At 40.5% G+C, this 14360-nt stretch overlaps 1 protein-coding gene across 8 annotated transcripts in view; it reads left to right on the top strand.

Annotated features, from left to right (window-relative positions):
• The window catches only part of HEATR5A (HEAT repeat containing 5A), a 125458-nt gene that overhangs the window by 48317 nt on the left and 62781 nt on the right, over positions 1 to 14360 (top strand). For all 8 annotated transcript variants that reach the window (XM_031668193.1, XM_031668192.1, XM_031668197.1 and 5 more), the window contains 3 exons: positions 7508 to 7617; positions 13352 to 13515; positions 13597 to 13772. In XM_031668193.1, coding sequence (XP_031524053.1) covers positions 7508 to 7617; positions 13352 to 13515; positions 13597 to 13772 — 450 coding nt within the window. The remainder of the gene's footprint in view (positions 1 to 7507; positions 7618 to 13351; positions 13516 to 13596; positions 13773 to 14360) is intronic.

Here is a 14360-nt window from a genome sequence, read left to right on the forward strand (position 1 = left end):
AGGCAATCAGTTAGTTATATGATTTTTTTTTAGGCTAAGGTCTTGAAAGAAAATTACATATTAAAGGGGAAGGAAATTTTGGGGGGAATAATCTACCTTACAGGCAGATTTAACAAGAAAATAACTATTAAGACTCTTAACCTTTTCAGGTATGCATTTTATTGGTTTGTTAGAGTATTCACTGTTCATGAGAACCAGATGCTTCTAACAGTTTCAATTTTTTGTTTGTTTATATTTTTCGTAAGTTTGAGTTATACATGTATGATTAAAACGTATAGAGAAAGGCCAATATATAATGTGAGCACTTGTAATTTCCAAATTAATAAAACATGTGAAAGTTCTTTGAAAAAAGCATCTAATGATTAACACTTTATATGTACAGAAAAATACGTTTAAGGTATGGCTTATAAGGTATAATAATAAAATGTGCACTTGTGAATCCAACACACCCTGAGCAGAGGTTTGCAAATGTTTCTTCTGAAGGACCAGATAGTAAATATTTTAGTATATACAGACTATGAAGTCTGTATTGCAGCTACTCAACTCTGTCATTACAGCTCAAAAGCAGTCATAGATAATAGGTGAATGAATGAGTGAATGTGGCTATGTTCCAATAAAACTTTGTTTACAAAAACAGGCAGTGGGTCATAATTTGGCTACCACTGGACTAGAGCATTAATGATACTATTGAAGGTGTCTCTGTGCCCCTCTCCAGCACCATTCTTTCTGCCTTCCTTTAGAAGCAACCACTAATCTGAATTTTATAGTTGTCATTTCCTTGTCTTTTAAAAAAATGTATCACGTATTTTTGTTTCTTAAAATAGCACATTGTTTAGGTTTGCTTGGTTTTGATCAGGCAAAAATTACTGTCCTGTTTCTGGGACTTGCTTTTGTTATTCAACATTATGTTTCTAAGTTTTACCTTTGTTTAAGTTCATTCATTTTGGATACTGTATAATATTTAATTGTGCGAATATACAACAACATATTGATTCTCTTGTCCATGGACTTCTGAGTTATTTCTAGTTTTCTGCTTTTAAAGCTAATATATTTTTATGTTCAACTTCAGAAAATAATACCAAATTATTTTTCAGTGTTCTTCTGTATTTCTACCAATAGTGTAAGTATCCTTTGACCACTTTTTCACCAACACTTTCTCAGATATCAATTCTACCCCATCCAATAGATATAAAATGATATCAGTTGTATATCGGTTTCCTGACGGTTTAAGTATAATTTTATGTGTTTGTTTTTTCTCAGTATTTCCCCTCCCCATCCTATGAAATGCCTATTCATTCATATCTTTAACCTATCTTTCTTTTAGGTTGTCTTTTTGTTATTAATTTATAAGAAATTCTTCCTTTTTTTTTTTTTTTTTGAGACGGAGTCTTGCTGTGTCGCCCAGGCTGGAGTGCAGTGGCCGGATCTCAGCTCACTGCAAGCTCTTCCTCCCGGGTTTACGCCATTCTCCTGCTTCAGCCTCCCGAGTAGCTGGGACTACAGGCGCCCGCCACCTCGCCCGGCTAGTTTTTTGTATTTTTTTCTTTTAGTAGAGACGGGTTTTCACCGTGTTAGCCAGGATGGTCTCAACCTCCTGACCTCATGATCTGCCCGTCTAGGCCTCCCAAAGTGCTGAGATTACAGGCTTGAGCCACTGCGCCCGGCCTCTTCCTTTTTTTTTTTTTTGAGATGGAGTCTGGCTCTGTCACCCAGGCTGGAGTGCAGTGGCACGATCTCGGGTCACAGCAACCTTCACCTCCCAGGTCCCCGTTCAAGCGATTCTTCTGCCTCAGCTTCCTCAGTAGCTGGAATTACAGGCACACACCATCATGCCCAGCTAATTTTTGTATTTTTAGTGGAGACGGGATTTCACCATGTTGACCAGGCTGGTCTCAAACTCCTGACCTCAGGTGATAAACCCACCTCGGCCTCCCAAAGTTCTGGGATTACAGGCGTGAGCCACTGTGTCCGGCCGTTTTTGGGATTTTTTTGAGACAGAGTTTTGCTCTGTTGCCCAGGCTGGAGTACCTTGGTGTGATCTCCACTCACTGCAATCTCCACCTCCTGGTTTCAAATTATTCTCCTGCCTCAGTCTCCCTAGTAACTGGGATTACAGGCATGCATGACTACGCCTGGCTAATTTTTGTATTTTTAGTAGAGACAGGATTTTGCCACGTTGGCCAGGCTGGTTTCGAACTTCTGGCCTCAAATGATCTGCCCGCCTCAGCCTCCCAAAGTGCTGGGATTACAAGCATGAGCCACCATGCTCAGCCTTTTTTGTTGTTGTTGAGACAGGGTCTTGCTCTGTCACCCAGGCTGGAGTGCAGTGGTGCGATCATGGTTCACTGCAGCCCTAAGCTCCCAGGCTTAAGTGATCCTCCCACCTAAGCCTCCCAAGTAACTGGAACTACAGGTGTGCACCACCACACCCAGCTAATTTTTTACTTTTTTTGTAGACACAGGGCCTCACTATGTTGCCTAGAGTGGTCTCAAATTCCCGGGCTCAAGCAATCTTCCCGCCTTGACCTCCCAAAGTGCTTAGATTATCTTGTGAGTCACCATGCCTGGCCTACATATTTCTGAGACTATTCTTTAGCTGTTCATTAAAATGTTAAAAATGGCTTCTAGTTTTTTTATTAATATGCGTTTATTATTTAAATGTCAGATGTATCAGTCTTTTACTCTTTGGTTAGTACTTTTTTTCTTTTTGTTTGAAAATTCTTCCTGTCTAGGGGCAGTGGCTCATGCCTGTAATCCTAGTGCTTTGGGAGGCCGAGGTGAGAGGATTGCTTGAGACCAGGGGTTTGAGACCAGCCTGAGCAACATAGCGAGGTCTCATCTCTACCAAAATAAATAAATAAATAAATGAATAAAGCCAGACGTAGTGGTGCTCACTAGTAGCCCTAGCTACACAGGAGGCTGAGGTAAGAATGGTTGCTTGAGCACTGCAATTCAAGGCTGTAGTCTTGATTGCGCCACTTCTCTCCATCCTGGATGACAGAGCGAGACCCCAGTTCAAAAAAAAAAAAAAGTCTTCCTTACTGCAAAGTTGTATTTTCTTATATTTCTCTCTGAAGTGTTTGAAGGTTTGTCTTTCATATTTAAGTCATCTGGAACTGATTTTTCTATTTGGAGTGAGCTTGGGATCTGTCTTAGTTAATTTGTGCTGTTATGCTGCTATCACAAAATACCTGAGGCTGGATAATTTATTAAAAAACAGACACTAGGTCAGGAGATCGAGACCATCCTGGCTAACACAGTGAAACCCCGTCTCTACTAAAAATACAAAAAATTAGCCGGGCACAGTGGCGGGTGCCTGTAGTCCCAGCTACTCAGGAGGCTGAGGCAGGAGAATGGCCTGAACCTGGGGGGCGGAGCTTGCAGTGAGCCGAGATCACGCCACTGCACTCCAGCCTGAGCGACAGCGAGACTCCGTCTCAAAAAAAAAAAACAGGCACTTATTTCTAACAGTTCTGGAGGCAGGAGTCCAAAATAAGACACCAGCAGATTTGGTGTCTGGTGAGAACCAGCTGTTTGCCTCCAAGATGGCACCTTGTTGCTACATTCTCTAGAGGGGAGGAACTCTGTGCCATCTTCATCTGGCAAAGGGATAGAAGGGCAAAAAAAAAGGGCCAGACTCCCTCCATGAAGCCCTTTAATAATGACTTTAATCCATTTGTGAGGGCTTTGCCTTCATGACCTAAACACCTACCAAAAGGCCCTACCTCCCAACAGTACTGCATTGGGGATTAAGTTTCGAATACGTGAATTTTGGAGGACACATTCAGACCATAGCAGGATTCAATTTCGTTTTCTTTTTAAATGTGGATAACAAACTGTCCCGTACTTTACTAAAAAAATCCATACTTCCTTCAATGATTGCCATTCACTTCTGTCATGTATTATATTCTCATTTATGCATGATCTATGCCTGTGGTCTCTATTGGTGTGTTTATTTATATGCCAACATGTTATCTTTATAATACATTTTGTATGTTAGATTAAGCCTTTTGACCTTATTCCTCTTTAGACATATTTTGGCCCTTCATGCACTTTTGATCTTCTACTGAAATTTTATTTGGGGCCGGGCACAGTGGCTCACGCTATCCTAGCATTTTGGGAGGCTGAGGTGGGCGAATCATTTGAGGTCAGAAGTTCAAGACTAGCCTGGCCAACATGGTGAAACCCCGTCTGTACTAAAAAAAAAAAAAAAAAAAAAAAAAATTAGCTGGACATAGTGGCACATGCCTGTAATCCCAGCTACTCAGGAGGCTGAGGCAGGAGAATCGCCTGAAACCAGGAGACAGAGGCCACAGTGAGCCAAGATCATGCCACTGCACTCCAGCCTGGGTAACAGAGTGAGACTCCATCTCAAAAATAATAATAATAATAAGATAAATTTTATTTAAGATTGCATTGAATCTGTGGATAAATTTGAAGATAATTCATAGTTTTACAATACCCATGAACATGATACCTCTTTACTATTATTGAGGTATTTTACAAAGTTTAAATTTTTTTCTAAATAAAAGTCTTACAAGTCTTTTTTAAAACTTTACTTCCAGGTACTTTGTATTTTGTTGTAATTATTAAATAGATGGGTATATAGTATATATAGTCTGTTTATTGCTGCCTTACAAAAATGTATTTGATTTTATATCCAACCACCTTACTGAATTTTCTCATATCAAACATTTATTTGTAGATTCATCTAGATTTTTCCTTTTCCTTATGTATTTCCATATGTGTTTCTCTCTTCCTTATGTGCTAACTATATTAGAGAACTGCCATTTAAAACAATAGAAAGGGTTAAATAAAGGGAATGCTTTTCATGTTTTACTGATAGAATGATGTTTGCTCCAGCTTTTTTAGTAGCTACTCTATCAGATTAAGAGAGTAACCTTCTATTCCTAGTTTGGTTTGGTGAAAGTTTCTTAAAATGAATGAGTTTTACACCCCTACCATGGGTGCAAGCTTTGTCTCAGAGCCTTGTGTTGGTATTGATATTTGTGTGCCTACTCTGGTTTCAACTTATGTCTTGTTTCATTTTTTTTAAATGTATGTTTGCTTGCTTTCATTGGCATAGGGGTTGATTGGCCTCAGAAAAGTCTCTTTCTATAAGTATAAAATGCAAATTGTCTTTTATCCTGATAAAAGATTTATTTATACTTATTTATACTTCCTAAGTAAGTAGCAGGAAGGCCCTGCAGGGACTATAATCTGCCCTCCTAATGAAAGCAGAAACCAATAAAAATGCTTTTCTAAATTCTTACTTTGTTCTATTCATCTTTTTAAAAAACATACACATGCACTTCTCCAAACTAAATTTTGTTATAGTTAAAATAAGTGAATGTTGCAGGATTTTTAGAAATATAATTTCCTAACATCTTGTGAATATGATTGAAAGACTTTTCATATGTTAGCTATTTATTTCTGATCTGGCCTTAGAGAAATATAAAAATGCAGTGGATTTATTCTTAACTTTGGTAACTAAAAAATTCTACTGAAATAGAGGTTTTTGTTTTTGTTTTGAGACACTATTTCAGTCTGTCGCCCAGGATGGAGTGCAGTGGTGCAGTCATAGCTCACTGTATCCTCAAACTCCTGGGCTCAAGTGATCATCTGGCCTCAGCCTCCCAAAGTGCTGGAATTACAGGCATGAGCCACCATGCCCGGCCCTACCCAGGTGTTACAATTATGTTTGCTAAGTAGTATTTACCAAGCTGAAAGATACTAAATGGAACCAGCATTTTAAAATATACAGTGATAAGTCAATAGATAACTCCTCTTTCTCCTAGAGACTAGAAATAGCAAGCATTAGTTTTCTAGAAAGTGCAGTTGGCCAGGCATGGTAGCTCATGCCTGTAATCCTCACACTTTAGGAGGCCAAGGTGGGTGGATTACTTGAGCTCAGGAGTTTCAGACCAGCCTGGGGAACATAGTAAAACCCCATCTCTACAAAAAATATAAAAATTTAGCCAGACATGGTGGCCCACACCTGTGGTCCTAGCTGCTTGGGAGCCTGAGGTGGGAGGTTCACTTGAGCACAGAAGGTTGAGGCTGCAATGAGCTGAGATCACGCCACTAAACTCCAGCCTGGGCAACGGAGCAAGACCCTGTCTCGACAACAAAAACAAAAAAGAAAGTACAGCCTGGGCGCGGTGGCTCATACCTGTATCCCAGCACTTTGGGAGGCCGAGGCGGGTGGATCACGAGGTCAGCAGATCGGACCGTCCTGGCTAAAATGATGAAACCCCCTCTCTACTAAAAATACAAAAAATTAGCCAGGCGTGGTAGCACTTGCCTGTAGTCCCAGCTACTCGGGAGGCTGAGGCAGGAGAATCACTTGAACCCGGGAGGCGGAGGTTGCAGTGAGCCTAGATCGCGCCACTGCACTCCAGCCTGGGCGACAGAGCAAGACTTCGTCTCAGAAAGCAAAATAACAAAAAAAAAGAAAGTACAAATGACTCAACATTGTGAGAATTTCTTAGAGAACCTAGAAAGCTCATGCCATAACAGTTTAGCAGATTTATTCCAGTGACATAATAAAAGTAATTTCATTGAACTTATGTATAGCTAAGGATGAAAACCATACTCTAGTTGATAACATAGCTTGTTAAGAGTAGTATTCCTGGCCAGGTGTGGTGGCTCACACCTGTAATCCCAGCACTTCGGGAGGCCGACTTGGGTGGATCACGAGGTCAGGAGTTGAAGACCACCCTGGCCAATATGGAGAAACCCCGTCTCTACTAATAATACAAAAATTAGCTGGGCATGGTGGCGCATGCCTATAGTCCCAGCTACTTGGGAGGCTGAGGCAGAAGAATTGCTTGAACCCAGGAGGCGGAGGTTGCAGTGAACCGAGATCTTACCACTACCACTCCAGCCTGGGTAACAGAGTGAGACTGCATTTCAAAACAAAACAAACAAACAAAAAACAGTAGTAGTCCTTTAGCAAATATTTGTTGAATGAATGAGCATTGGTAAAATGATGTCTTAACACCAATAGGAAAGGTGAATAGAAGATAAAGAAGAGTACATGAAAATGAAAGGAGAGAGTGTGAAGAAAGATCATATTTTGTGGCCAGGTGTGGTGGCTTGGGCCTGTAATCCTAGCACTTTGGGAGGCCGAGGCGGGAGGATTGCTTGAGCCCGGGAGTTTGAAACCAGCCTGGGCAACATGGCAAAACCCGTCTGTACCAAAAATACAAAATAAAATTAGCCAGGCATGGTGGTGCAACCCTGTAGTTTCCAGCTACTCAGGAATCTGAAGTGGGAGGGTGGTTTGAGCCCAGAAGACAGAGGTTGCAGTGAGCCAAGACCATGCCACTGCATCCCAGTCTGGGCTACAGAGCTGGACCCTGTCTCATAAAAGAAAAGTAAAGCAGCACTAATGTTTGTTAGTAAGTTACATAACTAATTTGTATGTTAAGATGTTAAGCTGTCAATTTTTGTGTATTGTTATATAACTTAACCACTTAAGATACACTTTTTCTTTTATTTTAAGGCTTTCTTCAATACTAAAAATGTATGGAAGTCCTTTGAAAACACCATCAGTGGTTTATAGACAAAGACTTTATGAACTGTTGATTTTATTACCTCCTGAGACCTATGAAGGTATGTGCCTTAGACTAAAATGTTTTATTTGTGACTAATATGGTTCCTGGAACATTACTGTCACTCATTAAATATTTAAATGAATTATAATGGCAGTTATTTAGTGCCTTGTTTCTAGGAGGTTTAGGGAGTTCAGTCCTAATCCATGTGTTCACCATCTTATGGTAAAGAAATACATTTAGGGTTTTGTTTTTGTTTTAATTTTTTTGAGACAGGATCTCACTCTCTCACCCAAGCTGGTGTGCAGTGGTACGCAATCATGACTCACTTCAGCCTTGATCTTGGGCTCAAATGACCCTCCAGCCTCAGCCTCCTGGGTAGCTGGGCCTACAGGCACACCACCATGCCCAGCTAATTTTTTGTATTTTTGGTAGAGACGGGGTTTCGCCATGTTGCCCAAGCTGGTCTCAAACTCCTGGGCTCAAGCAATTCTCCCGCCTTGGCCTCCCAAAGTGCTGGGATTACAGGTGTGAGCTATTTAGCCCAGCCTAAAATAAGTTAAAAAAAAAAAAAACAGGCCGGGCGCAGTGGCTCAAGCCTATAATCCCAGCACTTTGGGAGGCCGAGGCGGGCGGATCATGAGGTCAGGAGATCGAGACCATCCTGGCTAACCTGGTGAAACCCCGTCTCTACTAAAAAATACCAAGAAAACTAGCCGAGCGAGGTGGCGGGCGCCTGTAGTCCCAGCTGCTCGGGAGGCTGAGGCAGGAGAATGGCGTGAACCTGGGAGGCGGAGCTTGCAGTGAGCTGAGATCCGGCCACTGCACTCCAGCCTGGGTGACAGAGCGAGACTCCATCTCAAAAAAAAAAAAAAAAAAAACTCCTTCTTAAGGCCAGGCACTGTGTTAGAAATTGTATCTATCAAATCTCATTTATCCTAGGATGATACAGTGAGCGAGTTACATTTTTCTTATTTGGCAAAAGGTTTAGGTTACAAAACCAACTCAAGAAAACGTATCAGGTAAAGAGTGGAATCAAGATTAAAACATAAATTTACCTCATGCTGTGCTGCTGCCTTTTCTAAGTAACCTACTTAGAGACTTAACAATCATAGCTTAGTGATATGTCTATCTTATTCTTTGCCATCTATCAATTTAAAAGTTACTTGCTAGATATCTAGTAAAAAGCTGAGAGATAATTTCTATGTTCCACAGCTCAGATAACTGTTAGGTTGTGACAAAAGCAATTTCCTTCAGATTTTTACAATAGTATCTTGAAATTTATTTTCAGACTAAAATAAAAAAATTTTTTTTTTGAGACGGCATCTTGCTCTGTCGCCCAAGCTGGAGTGCAGTGGCGTGATCTCGGCTCACTGAAACCTCTGCCTCCTGTGTTCAAGCGATTCTCCTGCCTCAGGCTCCTGAGTAGCTGGGACTACAGGCATGCACTACCAAGCCTGGCTAATTTTTTTGTATTTTTAATAGAGACGGGGTTTCACCACGTTGGCCAGGCTGGTCTCGCACTCCTTACCTCAGATGAGCCACCCTCCTCAGCCTCCCAAAGCGCTAGGATTACCGGTGTGAACTCCTGACCTCAGGTGATTCACCCTCCTTGGCCTCCTGAAGTTCTGGGATTGCAGGCATGAGCCACTGTGCCCAGCCAAAAGGACTGCTGCTCAACTCTTCAATAAGCATTTAGGAGTACAAGAATCTTGACTTAAAATGTACAGTGTATCTTCTGATAAATAATAATGGAAGCTTTTTTTTTTTTTTTTTTTTTTGGAGACAGGGCCTCACTCGGCCACCCAGGCTAGAGTGCAGTTGTGTGATCTTGGCTCGCTGCAGCCTCGACCTCCCAGGCTCAAGTGAGCCTCCCACCTCAGCCTCCCAAGTAGCTGGGACTGCAGGTGTGCACCACCACTCCCAGCTAGTTTTGTTTTGTTTTTTTTTTTTTTAATCCTTTGTAGAGATGAGGTTTTGCTATGCTGCCCAGGTTGTTCTCAAATTTCTGGGCTTAAGTGATCCTCCCGCCTCGGCCTCTCAAAGTGTTGGGATTACAGGCATGAGCCACTGGGCCTGGCCTGATGATGTAAGTCTTACCCTTGAAAAAACTTGAATTAGAGGAAAAAGTCTTGAAGTCTTCTACTTTTTTTTTTTTTTTTTTTTAAACTTGGATTTTCTCAGAGTTGGAGTTTGGAAATGCAATCAGGAGTCCTAAAGGAATAATGAATATACATGTATATATATTTCAAATCAGTTCCAGAGTGTTCGTTAGGAGACAAAGTCAGGACTTGCTGTGAACTTCTGGAAAAAACAAACTCTAGGCCGGGTACATTCGCTCACACCTATAATCCAGCTCATTGGGAGGCTGAGGCAAACGGATCATTTGAGGTCAGGAATTTGAGACCAGCCTGGCCAACATGATGAAATCCTGTCTCTACTAAAAATACACAAAATAATTAGCTGGGCATGGTGGCACATGCCTGTAGTCCCAACTACTCAGGAGGCTGAGGCAGGAGAATCCTTTGAACCCAGTAGGCAAAGGTTGCAGTCAGCCAAGATCACATCACTGCACTCTAGCCTGAGTGGCAGAGATTCTGTCTCTAAATAAATAAATAAAGTTCTGATATTATCAGTTCCTCCAATGTGTTGTCAAAGAGTCGGTGTCTAGGACATAAGAAGAAATTGCTGGCCGGGCGCGGTGGCTCAAGCCTGTAATCCCAGCACTTTGGGAGGCCGAGACGGGCGGATCACGAGGTCAGGAGATCGAGACCATCCTGACTAACACGGTGAAACCCCGTCTCTACTAAAAAATACAAAAAACTAGCCGGGCGAGGTGGCGGGCGCCTGTAGTCCCAGCTACTCGGGAGGCTGAGGCAGGAGAATGGCAGGAACCCGGGAGGCGGAGCTTGCAGTGAGCCGAGATCGCGCCACTGCACTCCAGCCTGGGGGACAGAGCGAGACTCTGTCTCAAAAAAAAAAAAAAAAAAGAAATTGCTTTTGCCACGTGGAATGTATCTAAGAATTGAAACAACTTTTCTTCATGACTGTCCAGCAGATGTAGATTTACAGTCTTAGAGTGACTTAGTTTTCCGAAGGATTGGAGTAAAAATTGAGTTCTTAGTTTTTATTTCCTGTCTTAGTTTAGGTATGGATTTCTTTTCAAATATCTTAATATTCTCTACACTGAAAATAACTCATCAGCAAGTTAGTCATGCATTTTTATACAAAAGCTTATTTGCATTTCAAAATTATCTTAATTATCTTTAGGTACTTTTTCCAGGGACAGTTGGGAAAGTAATCACTTTTAACTGAGAAGTAGAGATTTTCTACTATTTTCACACATAGCTGTAGGAACAAACATACCTTGTATATTGTACTACCAACAGAATTATTTTGCTGAGTGTCATATACTTAAACTTATACATTCCTTTGAGCAACTCTCATTTGCTCAATCTTTATGACTTCATTGATCCCTGTCCACTCTTCCTAATTCCTGTATGTAATCTCTCCTTTCCCTAAATTTAATAGTGCTTTTGTTTTTATCTTTTATGAAACATAATAGTTCCTACCTTCCTATTATAGTTATATGTATGTATTGGTATCCCATAGTGTATACTTTCTTGAAAGGAAGATTAAATATAATAAAATCTTTCTCTGTAGCTTATTAAACACAATCTGGATGGATGAGTGATTCAGCACAGTGGTTAAAAGCTCAAATTCTGGAGCCCAATTAACTGGGTTTCGGTCTGACAGCTGTGTGATCACCATATGATCTCTGGCAAGTAATAAATTCCCTGTTCCTGTTTCCTTACCTGTGAAACAACATACTAACCTGACGTTATTAGGTTACTATGAGGGTTATATGTAAAGCTTTTAGTACCTTTCCCGACACATATTAAGTATTCAGTAAGCCAAGCACTGGGTGTAATCTCAGCTATTCAGGAGGCTGAGACAGGAGGATCACTTAGGCTTGGATTTAGAGATTAGCCTGGGCAATATTGTGAGATCCCATCTGTTACAAAAAGTAAACTTCAATAAATATTTGTTGTTACCACTGTTACTGCTGCTAATGATACAGAAAGTGATGGCAAGTAAACCCTTCCTAACTCATCCTACCGCTTCTGATCAGTGGATATCACCCCAGTCCTCATTTCATCCTGATGCAATTGTTCGAAGAAACACTTCGAAGAGTGTAAACATTTTTCTAAGGGAATTTTTACTCATTCCTGCAGTACTTAAGTTACAAACTGGCAAAAACCATTTAAGCTCTCTGTGGATAAGATTTTTTGATAACCCAGCAGAAATTAGGATAAAACATCTTTGAGGTGATAATTGCAGTCAATGTGATAAATGGATCAGCTTTTCAAAGTGTATATGTTAGAGAGGCAACCATATGTTGTCTCTTGTGTTATGGGAGAACACAATACCACTTATGAACTAACCTGCACCCACCCTGCCCACCACCAAAAACAAAAATGAGCCCCTTCTAGATCCAACTACCAATTTATTTTTTTAAAAAAGTACAGATAGAAGAACAAATTAACCTATATCAGGGGCCTATAATCATGAAAACTCAGACTGTAGAAAAATGTACGAAACAAATAACCTTGTTTCTTCAAATAAATTGCCAGAGAGGGGAAAAGTATAGGGAGAATACTAAATTGAAAGAGACAAGATAAACTAGCTGCAATGTGTACACTTTACCTAGATCTAGAAGCAACAAAAACAGGTGTTTTTGAGATAGTTGGAAATTTGAATACTGAATGGGTATCTGATGTTCAGTGGTTTGTTTTTTTTTTAAACAACATGAGATTATATAGCAGGATTTTGTTCAAAATAAAATGTGTTTCACTTTAATGATACACAATGAAATATTTATGAATGAAATGATGTGTTGCCTAGGGTTTTCTTAAAAATAATGTGGAGGAATGTGGGATCAGGAATGGGGATGTAGGTGAAATAATACTGTTGCAGCTGGTAAAGGTGAATAATGAGCGTATGCTGGAAGGGGTAGGGGCAGGCATCATCATAGTACTATAATTTATTTATGTTTGAAATTTTCCATAATAACATGTCTACGTTTTTTCAGGCTAATTCTTTTTTTCTTTTTTCTTTTTTTTTTTTTTTTGCTTGAGGTGGACTCTCATTCTGTTGCCCAGGCTAGAGTGCGGTGGCTGATTTCTGCTCACTGCAACCTCTGCCTCCTGGATTCAACCGATTCTCCTGCCTCAGCCTCTGAGTAGCTGGGATTACAGGCACCCGCCACCATGCCCAGCTAATTTTTGTGTTTTTAGTAGAGATGGGGTTTTGCCATGTTTGGCCAGGCTGGTCTTGAACTCCTGACCTCAAGTGATCCCCCTACCTTCATCTCCCAAAGTGCTAGGATTACAGGTGTGAGCCACCATGCCCGGTCTCAGGCTAATTCTTATAAATTTTTTCAGACTGTGCTTTTTTAAAAAACAAACCTGCTTTTGTAAATCTATTTTTACATCTATTTTTATATTTCATGTCATTTTTATACCATCAGGTATGTACACACACACACACACACACACACACATACACACATACTTTGAGATTTTCTTTTAGTATCAATTCTTAACCTTGTGACTAGCAACACATAGTTGAGCCAGTCATTTCTAGGGCAATTTTCAAGAATGAGAAATAAAATCTTCGGCTGTGATATGTTAAAGTTGGCCAGTGGGTGCATTAAAGCTCAACCTGAGTTTTAAACCCCATACTCTCACCAGATAACCAATAGTACTAATTGCTCTTTTTCTGTGACTCAACAGGAAACCTCTGTGCTATCCTCAAAGAGCTGGCTGCTGATTTGACTGCCCCTGATATTCAGGTGTCAGCATCTACATTTTTACTTCCACCCCTCTGTCATCAGGATGATCTTTTGATATTAAGTCCTTTGTTACAAGAGACTGACCATAGATTTATTGAAGAACAGGTATGGCCATTTTTTACTCTTGAGTAGATTCAATCTGTGAACAGTGATCTTAAAACCTTATATACTTTTTTTCCCTTTTAGCTCCTGCTTGGTAATGGTGTTGCTTGCGGAAGTCTTGAATATGACCCTTATTTGATTTATGAGAAAGATGTAGAGGGAGATTCAGTGCCTAAGCCCCTGCCTCCAGCACTATCAGTTATTAGTTCTGCAGCCAAGCTCTTTGGGGTTGTATGCGCTCATGTGGGAGAAACTCAAAGGTAAATATCTTCAATGGTTCAGTGAATGGAAAATAGAGAACTGATGGGTAAGAAGAATGTTGCCAGAGATCTCATTAGCGTAAATAATTTCTTATAAATGACAGGTGAAGGTGAAATAAAAGTTCTTGTTTAATTATTCATTTGACTAATATTTAATGAGAAATGATTTAAATGCCTAAAACCACTAGAACTGTTGTGGATACAATACTTTGCCCACAGTTAGCTTATCGTCTAGCTGAAAATACAAATGAAAAATAATGACATAAGAATATTGATTTATGAGCAGTCATTACAAAGACACATACTAGGTTTTTTCTTAGACTAGGTCTCATAGGCTTTCTTACCTTGGAAACTTTTTGGAAGCATTATAGGTCCAGGGATTTGTTTTCAACTGGGGGGATTTTAAATGGTTTTTATCAGTTCACTTAAAGTGAACATCAGACCAGTGGTCCCCAACCTTTTAGGCACCCGGGACCAGTTCGGCAAAAGACAATTTGTCCACTGGGTAGGGATAGGAAGAGGTTTTGGGATAAAACTGTTCCACTTCAGATTATTAGGCATTGTGAGGGGTGCACATGATCCCTCACA

The sequence above is a fragment of the Papio anubis genome, chromosome 7, assembly GCF_008728515.1.
Source record: "Papio anubis isolate 15944 chromosome 7, Panubis1.0, whole genome shotgun sequence".
Lineage (NCBI taxonomy): Eukaryota > Metazoa > Chordata > Mammalia > Primates > Cercopithecidae > Papio > Papio anubis.